The following is a 10,220-nucleotide window of genomic DNA, read 5'->3' as shown; positions in this document are numbered from 1 at the left end:
TTGATTATACATAAGTTTAATATTATACATGGGGCCATATTATATTGCCATGTATCAAGGAAGCTATCTCCTTTCTCATTTTCATGAGCTAAAGAATATGTTTTCAGGACTATTTTTCCTCCTTCACTAAATTATATAAAATAGGGCCTAGAAGATTTGGAAGAAGAGATTAATGACAACTCAAATGCAAATATTAAGTAGGTTTACGGAGTAGACGGTCCACTGCACAACAGGGAGAGGCAGAGATAAGGGAGACACGGAGAGAGATACCAGTATTACTCTTGTGCCACATCATTGTTACTAATCAGAGGAAATATGCTAATAGTAACCATATATAAAATAACAGCTGAAAGGAGCATTTTATTTATATTCCCAAAAGTTTGAGAACAATTCACTGTCTTTAGGAAATTGTTGAACTACATACAACTCACTAAAATTATTTATAGTTACAATTTAACCTGTTTTATTTTAGAATATGAATTCCTGAGACATGAATCATGTAGATACCCATATGCCAACAACCCTCTCCCAATACAAAGACAAATCCAAATAAACTTAAAGCATGCATCTACTAGACACTGCCCATTGTACACTAATTGGAGGCTTTCTAATAAATTCCAATAATATAAAATCTGGTTGTGCTATTTCTGTGAAATCTACATTTTTCATTTTAAGAAATGACCATTGAACCAGATTGGATTAAAAATCAAAATTTTCAAATAGAATAGAAGCTTCGTTAGACAGAAAATGAGTAGGGCTTTGTCCCCTGCCCATATTATTTATTTATGGAAAGATGTATCAAAAAGTCTTAGTGTGGCTTGCTTTTGTAATTAACACAGCTATCACACTCTATGAGCTTCCTAATTATGACACGCATTGGTGACATAATGAATCAAAAAAAAGTGTTACCTTACTTATGTATATAACCTGCCTTTTTATTTTTATTAAAGAATTTATTAAAATTGGTTTTTACATCATATTTCAAATGACATTTAACAAATAACTATTCAAGAAGGGAATCTATATACAATCACTGGCACTTAGATTTTAGTACATAATTGAAATTAGGCTGAGGGTTTGTATGTCATAGATCCATATTAATTTATGTATTAAAACATTATGTCTATAGAGTCACAAATTTTTATGTCTATGTAGTTGTGTTTATATTTCCAATACCATGTCCATAGCATTGGGTGTGGGAATAATGAGTCCTTGCTCTTGCACTGTTTGGATCTAATAGCCACATATTAAGGATACCGGCATCTTTTGTTCCTTTGGTTTTGACTTGTCTCACTCAGCATGATTTGCTCTAGATTCATCCATTTCCATGTAAATGCCATTATTTTGTCTGTTGGTTATGTAGAATTCCATTGTGTGTATATATATATATATATATATATCACAATTTTTTATCCATTCATCTGCGGCAGGGCACCTGAATTGTTTCCATGGCCTGGCTATTGTGAATAGTACAGAGATGAATATAGCTGAGCAGATGTCCTTATATCCTGGGTTATGATGTTCAGGATAGATGCCTAAGAGTGGTATGGCGGGATCGTAGGGGAGGTGAATCAAATTATATTGTGTTTGTCAACTTCTTTTGTCCCAGATAAACCCAAATAAAAATACATCCCTCTTTTTAAATAAACTGTAGAGATGAGATTTGTATTAGCATAAAGGAATATATGTAATTATTGCTCCAATTTAGCAACCGTCACACTTAAATAGTGCTTTCATAAGTTAAAAATAATAATTTTAAAAAACATGTATTTTTCCAAGATAAATTTCTATTCCTAAAATCAAAGCTGAAAATAAAGTGGTATGACATACACAAATAAAAATAGGAAGTTTAGCCAAAGGGTTGAAAGTGTTCATTTAAGAATATTCATAAACGGTTATTGTCAGGTTTTAAACGCAATCTAGGTGGCAGCATCTCCTCTTCAGTTTCCACTCCTCGTAGTCAGACCCGCAGAAAAATCAGAACCCTGGCATTCCTCCACTAACTCTCCAAACAGGGATAAACTTTAGGTAGAAAGTTGATTGGGTGAACAGTGAATGACGTAACGCGCGACAAGCCCAATGAGAACTCTTGTCCATGAGCCCGGCCTGGATTCTGCTTTTCTATTGGTTCCTACGGCAAGCGAGCCGGGACAAGCGCTGAACTCGACCTCCGCTTCCGGCACTGCGGGCGAAGATGGCGACGACCAGGTGCTGGACCCTGGTTCCCCGCGGCCGGGCGCTGTCACTGCACACCGCGGCCAGGGCCACAGCCGCGGCTACGGAAACAAGTGGCTCGGATGTCGCGGCCCCCTCCGTTGCACGGTACCCGCCGATTGTGGCCTCCCTGAAGGCGAAGAGCAAGGCCGCGCGGCAGCGGCGTGTGGAGCGCTGGCAGGCGGCGGTGCACGGGGCCCCGTCGGTGGAGGCGAAGCTGCGGATCCTCACCAAGATGCAGTTCATGAAGTACGTGGTGTACCCGCAGACCTTCGCCCTGAACGCCGACCGCTGGTACCAGGCCTTCACCAAGACCGTGTTCCAGTCCGGCCTGCCCCCGGCCTCTGCGGGATCCGACCCCGCGCCGGCCCCGGACCTGGCGGCTCTGCGCGCCGCGGCCTGCGACTGCCTGCTGCAGGAGCACTTCTACCTGCGGCGCCCGCGGCCCGCGCCGCTCTTCCAGCAGCAGCAGGCCCTCGCCTCGCCCTTCCTCCACCAGCTGGTCACCGCCCTCACCGCCCTGCTCAGCCCGCTCAACCCGGCCCTGGCCACCGCAGCCCTCGGTGAGCTTCGGGGCGCCTGGACCCGGGGCGGTGAGGCCCGCACGCTGCTCACCGGCTGCTCTCCGAGGAGGCGGGAATTGGGGGGGACTAGCTGCGGTGCGGGTCGTTGGTTGTTCCATCCTCCACTGCCGCCTCCTTGCCTCTGCTGTGTAAACGACCACCGGACCAGATAGTGGAGGAGAGGTTTTGGCAAGGGGCTGGAGGGAGGGGTTTGTCATTGAGTTTGCCTGTCTGCTCCAAAGCTGGAGTCCCTGTGTACATGCGGTGTGGTTCCTTTTTACTTTATTATTTGTTTCCAGACGAGCACTTTGGTTATAGTGTACAGTCAGAAATGCCTAAATAGAATATCCAACGTTTAATCCATGTTACTATGTGCCAGGCCTTGTTCTGAATTTTCTGTACGGCCACTAATAAATCCTCGCCGTAACCGTCTACAGCAGGCAGCGAGATTGTGTGCTTTTTTTTTTTTTGTAAGTGAAAAAAATTAAAAAGGCACACCAGGTTTAATTCTATTCTAAAACCCCGTACTTGGTGTATGTGAGGGTCAAGATTCAGATTTAGCTAGCAGTCAGCAACTTCTACCTAAAAGTGCACGGCAGACATGAAAAAATACTAATATGTGATGTGTCTCTTGCCCACTGGTGTCTGACTATTCACTGAATTAATGCTATGACTGTGGATGGATGAGTACTCAACTGAGCCAAAGGGTAGTGGTATTGAGAGTATGGTGAATTGGGACTATGTATGAATCGTTTAGAAATAAGACCTGGTGTTTGGCAAGACCCAGGATTCCCTTATTTAGAAAATATTTATGTTATGTAGATTTTGTCCTAATTAATGGTGCATATGTTAGATATTGCAATTATTAGCTGAGTAGCTTCTAATTTTAATGGCTAGGGTATTTATGGGACAGATAGTGTTTTGAATGCTTTGTTTATGCCTTGTTAGATTATTATATATCCCACACACTGTCATACATTGGAATATTTTATGTATGTTTTGAAATTAGAAAAAAAACATTTGAAGTTGTCTTTTGTTTTTAGTGTTCTATAATATCAAGTTTGTCCAGTTGAGAAAAATCTTGATTATCTTTTGATAGATCATAAACGCGAAGTTCACTTTTACTGGGTGCGTGGTGAAGAAATTATCCCTGCTGGTCATCGAAAAGGTCGGGTTGATGCTTTACGATACCAAATAAATGATAAACCACACAACCAGATTCGGATATCCGCGCAGCTCCCAGAGGTAAATGTTGATTATATTTGCATCTAAGAGACCAGGTAAGAGGATGGGATAAGATAAATTGTCAAACAAATTTTTACAGTTGTGTACTTTTAGAGGAAAACAGTCATATTTTGAATATTGCTTATACTTCATCTTGGGAGGCTAATCTTGTTTCTTAACATTCTGAGTAGTAAATATAGGCAGTTGGAATCATAAAGTCTCTGTTGCAAACTGTTCAGCCCTGATCTTAATGTGTAAAAACAGCACTATAAAATATATAAATGGATGTGTGTGGTTGTATTCCAGTACAGCTTTATTTGTAAAAGTAGATGGTTGAATTTGTCCTATCGCTAGCTGTTAGAATAGGTGTGAGTTTCCAAGTACAGTGCTCCCTCACATATCACAGGAATTTCTTTCCAGAGCTCTGTGAAAATTTGTGAAGTAGCATTAGATCCTTGTCCTTCGCTGTATCTCATTTCACTTATTGCTACTTCACAGATTTTCACCTATCGGGGGGGTCTCAAAAAATATAAGTCCTGTGATAGGTGCAGGATCACTATTTAGGTTTTTGTTTTGTTTTATTTAAACCCTCTATAGAGTGGAACTGTGATATAGCAAGGGACCAGTGTTATCAAACCTAATATTCTGAAGCACTTGTGGCCTCTTAACATTTGATTAAGGGATCCTCAACTTCTCTATTCAGATAATTTTGTATAAAGCACTTCATTTACAATTTTTTTAATCTTATAAAGTCTTGAGTAAATTAGATACAAATGTAGTTATACGTTCATTTGTGTCTTTTCTTTCTCCTTAAGTTTGTGCCATTGGATTATTCTATTCCTGTAGAAATCCCTGTAATGAAATGTAAACCAGACAAGCTTCCATTGTTTAAACGGCAGTATGAAAACAACATATTTATTGGTAAGTTTCTCTTCTAGTATTGTGCCACCAATGGGTTCAAAGTGTGCTATGCAAAGTCGGACCATTAACTATAATGAAAAAATGAGTTCTTAAATAGGCTGTGAGCAATGTGATCTTATGTTTTACAGTGTCCCTAAAAATTGACAAACATTGTTTCTGCTCACTATTAGAAAATTTGTTAGCTTCTCCTGTACTATTTTATTGTTTACTGGGCTTTGTTGATTTGTTATATAGAAAAGTAATTTGAGTTTTGCTGAGAACAAAAATGTTTAGCAGTGAACTTGGAAGAGTTATTGGCATTTTCACAGATGCATCCTGTGTATACTACACTTGGCAGTAACCAGGAATTAAAACATTAATGTCTCGTGGCTGCTTCATGCAGCTTATTTTTTTTCCCTTTATTAGTTCTGAGCTGACATAAGAAGGACTTCTGGAAGGCCTGATAATCGTTTCCTAGACATATTTTACCAGCTCTTCCTATTCACTGCGGTCTAAGGGAGTGATCTATAGGAAACTTAGTAAAACAATGTCAACAATTCATGAAATAAGTACCCTTGTAAACATTGTGTTAATAATTTTCTGAAAAATTAGAAATAGGGGGTGAAATACTACATTAATGAAGAAATTTTGAAGCCATAGACTGTTTGTATTCTGTATTGAATAAAGCAGTAATGAGACTATTCGATAATGTTTGATATGAGGAAAAATTAAAGTGACAAGTTTTAAGTAACTTTTATGTCTACTTTATTTTGTGCCATGGTGGCCTTTAAAGGTACTCGTGGATGGACAAATTATGTTTTCATGTGGAGTCTAACTTTATTGTAGTTAATAAAAATACAATCAACTCTTATTCCCCCTTACTTATTTTGAGTAGAGTATATGATGTACAGAAGATGTTCTTGACCTGTCTCCTAAGATGTGTGCTTCTCACACTCGGAATTCTCATCTCATCTGAAATGTTCTTTTGTTCTTCAGGCTCAAAATTAGCTGATCCATGTTGTTATGGCCACACTCAATTTCATCTGTTACCTGAAAAATTAAAACGGGAAAGGCTTTTGAAATTCAACTGTGCCGACCAAATAGAAACTATATTCAGAGCTAATGGTATTGCAAGTCTTTTTGCTTGGACTGGAGCTCAAGCTATGTATCAAGGTAAAACTAATTCTGTGGCGTTTCCTTCTTTGACAATATCAATGATATTTCACGAAAGTATTCAGGTAACTTTTTCGCAGCTTGGGGGGATATAGGCTTCCTCTTAGCATTTTGAAAGTTTTGGCATTAATACAAAATAGATTGTTTAGAAATCTACTTAAATGTTTGAAATTTGTAAATATTTCTTAGGTGGTTATTTTGACTTTCTATTTTGGCTATCTCATGTGAATTTTTTTTGTCTGCTGGGGTTCACAAGCATTTTAAAGACTTACTAAGTGACTTCTTTGTGGATGATAATGTCTTTCTAAAGGGAAAAGTGAAATAATTTCGTATGCTAAATATTTACATTTTATCTACTGCAGGTGTAGCTGCAATGGTAGAGTACCAGTATAGTAATTGGAAGATCTCGAGTTTAGACCTCATTATGGAAAGGAGGTAGAAGCATGGCTGTACTGAAGTTTCTTTTAAAGGCCGTATTTGGGATTTGGATTAGGAGATTAACCATGCAGTGTGTAGTGAATGCTTTTCATATCCCAGGCACCAATGGCTTTATAGATAGTATTGAGAGTGATAGAAAGATTTAGGTATTTTGAAGCTTTTATTACAGTGTAAGAATAGAAGATAAATGGCAAATGCTGTTTTAACTGTGTGTAATTGTATGGAGAAGATTTAGCATAAAAAATGTTTATAGGTGGAAGGTATAACTGAGATGTGAGGCAAAATTTGACTAGAATCATTAAGACTTCTGATTAGAGACCTGAAAAGTGCAGAAATGTGCAAGCACAATCTGATCAAGGAACTTCCATGTAAAAGGAAAAATCTCTTATCTATTTGAAGTATTGAGAAACAACTTGAAGGAAGGCTGATTCAGAAAGGGGAAGGAGAATGATGAAGAATAGATGAAGATAGAGAAGCCAAGGCTATAATCATGTAAATCATGTAGGGTATTTATTCCTTCCTTCGGTCATTTATTTATCCAGTCCTTTTTTTTGTTTGTTTTTGGGTGGGTTATGGGGCATAAACTCTGCCTGGGTGCTGTTCCTGAGCTCTTCAGCTCAAAGACTACCACCCTACCCCTGGGGCTGGGCATTGTCCCTGTGAGCTCTTCAGCTCAAGCCTACTGCCCTACCCTTGAGCCATAGCCCCACTTCCCATTTTTTGGAAGTTAATTCTAGATAATAGTCTCAGGTCCTTTTGGTCCTTTTGTGCACTGGCTGGCTTTGAACCTTGATCCTCAGATCTCAGTCTCCTGAGTAGCTCAGATTATAGGTTTTATCCAGTCAGAAACCAAGGCTTCACATGCCAAGCAAATCTTCCTAAGTAATAGAATATGAACCTGGTAAATTCTGTGTAAATATCCATGAACAATTTTAGTATATGTTTATTAGTCATGTCTTACACACACACACACACACACACTACTGTGTATTATATGTGTGTGTATTAACCTTGCCATAATACAGATGGAGGAGACTGGAGGCAGGTAGACAGACTTAGAAAAGGCAGAATGTCATCTTGATGATAACAAGATGGCACTAATTATTCATGAAAGAGAGAGATAGATCTTTTTCTTTTTTCTTTTTTTTTTTAATTTACTTTTACTGTAAGGGTGATGTATACAGGGGTTACAGTTACATACATAAGTTAGTAAGTACCGTTTTTGTTGGACATTGTCACCCCCCGCAAATTGAGTTAGTTTCCAACATATTGTCATGTGTGTATCATTGTTGAAATGTCTTTATATTGATGTTAATCTTTTATCTCAACAATATTGAGTGTCTATTAATATATAGCTAATTTGGGGCCGGGAATTTGGCCTAGTGGTTAAAGTGCTTGTCTAGCATTCATGAAGACCTGGACTGGCAAAAAAAAAAAAAAAAAAAAAAAAAAAAAATATATATATATATATATATATATATAATTTGTTGAAATGTCTTTATATTGATGTTAATGTTTTATCTCAACAATATTGAATGTCTATCAATATATAGCTAATAATCTATTAATGTTTATATATGACTAGGTCAATATAATAATACTTAGTATGCTGACTTAAAATGTTAATATATTATTGATATGTAATATAGAAAATATTAAACGATTAATATTGATGGCTGATTTATATAGGATGTAAAATGCAAAATCTCTCTAGCGAAGTGGTTTCTGCTTGTCTGGTAGTATTTAAAAGTTCTTTTTTTTTTTTTTTTTGTCAGTCCTGGGCTTGAGCTCAGGGCCTGAGCACTGTCCCTGGACTTTCTCAAGGCTAGAGCTCTACCACTTGAGCCTCAGCACCACTTCCGGCTTTTTTGTATGTATATGGTACCAAGGAATCGAACCCGGGTCTTCGTGCATGCTAGGCAAGCACTTTAACCACTAGGTCAAACTCCCGGCCAGTATTTAAAAGTTCTAAATAAAAAGAAAATCCTAAATCCACTTAGCTTGGAACAAAATACAGCCAGAAAATTTCTGTACTAAAGATACTGAGAAGTTTTTGAACTTTATGAAATAAGACACCTAAGTAAAATGACTGCAATTCTTAAAAAAAATATTTCGAAATATGCAAAGAAAGATACTGAATTTACTTGGTCATTGAATGATAGGGGCTTATGAAATAGAGGAATTTAATATATTTGGGGTCAGTAAGTAATAATGAAGTTAATAATAGATGTAGGAGAATTTAGGAAGTTCAAATTGAAGGCTGAAATTAGAGAAAATAATTACTCCAGAAATGAAATCTAGGATTGGAATGAAAAAGATAGGGAAACTGAGTTCTTCAGAAATTTGGTAAATAAAGTATCAGGAAGTATTTATTACCCTCTAACCTGTTTGCTTTGTTTGCTTAAAGTAAATCACTTGTCTAAATTTTTACGATGGTTTCTTCTGTAGGATTCTGGAGCCAAGCAGACCTTACTAGGCCCTTTGTGTCCCAGGGTGTGATCACAGATGGGAAATATTTTTCCTTTTTCTGCTACCAGTTAAATACGTTGGCACTGACTGTACAGGCTGATCAAGATAACCCTCGTAAGAATATCTGTTGGGGAACACAAAGTATGCCTCTCTATGAAACAATTGAGAATAATGAAGTGAAAGGTTTTAATGATGACGTTTTACTTCAGATCGTTCAGTTTTTACTGAATAAACCAAAAGAAGTCAGACCACAGCCTTTGATGAATGAAGAAAAAACACTTGATGTGGGACTCTGAGAGTATTTAAATTTCACTGAAGAAATAATAAAAAGAACTCTGCCACTTGTAACTGTCAAATATTAAACACTGATATTTTTCAGACTCCTATTTTTTTTTGCTAAACTGTGATTGAACCTTTCATTCTGTTCAGCCCCGAAAGATTTAACTTTAAATATAGTAATTTGATTTAAAAATAATTTTGTTTTCATATTGCTAACTGATTGAACCATTCATTGAGCTATCCTCAATACCTAGGTAATACAAAAATGTAACATAATAAATAATTAAATACTTGAGAATATACATGTTTTATTATATTTTTCCAGTTACTATTGGCTACTCAAAGCCCTTTAAAAAATGACTAGTACTTTTTACGTATAGCAAGCTAAGGCTTTTGATAAGACTCTCTCTTTGGGTTTAAAAGGAAAGAAAGCTAGAAAAGAATAGAATAATGAGTCTTATATTCTTAACACATGAATGATGAAACATAAGTGATGCTTCCACTGAGGTCTAGTTCAACACATGCAAAACCTGTAGTAATCATCGCTAATTTGACAGACAGAGGAACAGGGTAATGGATAGTTTGTGGCCAGCTCTGGAAAAGTTAGTGAGACCCTATCCCAAAGCAATGTAAACAAGGGACTTGCATGATTGTGAGGCTCTGGGTTCAAGCCCCAATTGAGTAGGTGAGAGAAAGAAGGTACAGATAGTCCATTTCAAGTGCCTTTATAGCCTCATTATTTTTATATCTCAGCAAAGTTTAGAACTAGTTTTCTCTATGTAGAACATGCTTATCAACATAGCCATTTGCTTCCATGTTGCCTAATACTAGTCATCGTGCATGATGATTTTATCTCCGTGTATGCTCACACAGACAGGGTCTGAAATTTAAACCCAGAACCTTGTTAGACAAACACCCTGCCACTTTATGCTCAGACTTTTTTTACTTGTTAGTATTAAC

General features: G+C 37.5%; 1 protein-coding gene across 1 annotated transcript; it reads left to right on the top strand.

Annotated features, from left to right (window-relative positions):
- The first annotated feature begins 2,184 nt into the window (after positions 1–2,184).
- On the top strand, positions 2,185–9,355 carry Mrps30 (mitochondrial ribosomal protein S30). The gene is made up of 5 exons (XM_090331964.1): positions 2,185–2,777; positions 3,877–4,022; positions 4,817–4,922; positions 5,898–6,074; positions 8,961–9,355. Exons 1-5 carry the CDS (start codon positions 2,195–2,197, stop codon positions 9,275–9,277), a joined length of 1,329 nt encoding a protein of 442 aa, XP_090188090.1. The 5' UTR covers positions 2,185–2,194; the 3' UTR covers positions 9,278–9,355.
- The last annotated feature ends 865 nt before the right edge of the window (positions 9,356–10,220 follow it).

This window comes from Megascapheus bottae, chromosome 4, assembly GCF_031878675.1.
Source record: "Megascapheus bottae isolate mThoBot1 chromosome 4, mThoBot2.hap1, whole genome shotgun sequence".
Taxonomy (NCBI): domain Eukaryota; kingdom Metazoa; phylum Chordata; class Mammalia; order Rodentia; family Geomyidae; genus Megascapheus; species Megascapheus bottae.
This window is presented reverse-complemented; position numbering and strand designations above follow the sequence as displayed.

What these genes read in the sequence shown, in the direction of transcription:
- Mrps30 (XM_090331964.1), top strand. Translation starts at nt 2,195, where the DNA reads ATGGCGACGACCAGGTGCTGGACCCTGGTTCCCCGCGGCCGGGCGCTG. An exon ending in TGAAAACAACATATTTATTG is followed by an intron (nt 4,923 to 5,897) that starts GTAAGTTTCTCT and finishes TTTGTTCTTCAG; the next exon opens with GCTCAAAATTAGCTGATCCA. An exon ending in AGCTCAAGCTATGTATCAAG is followed by an intron (nt 6,075 to 8,960) that starts GTAAAACTAATT and finishes TTTCTTCTGTAG; the next exon opens with GATTCTGGAGCCAAGCAGAC.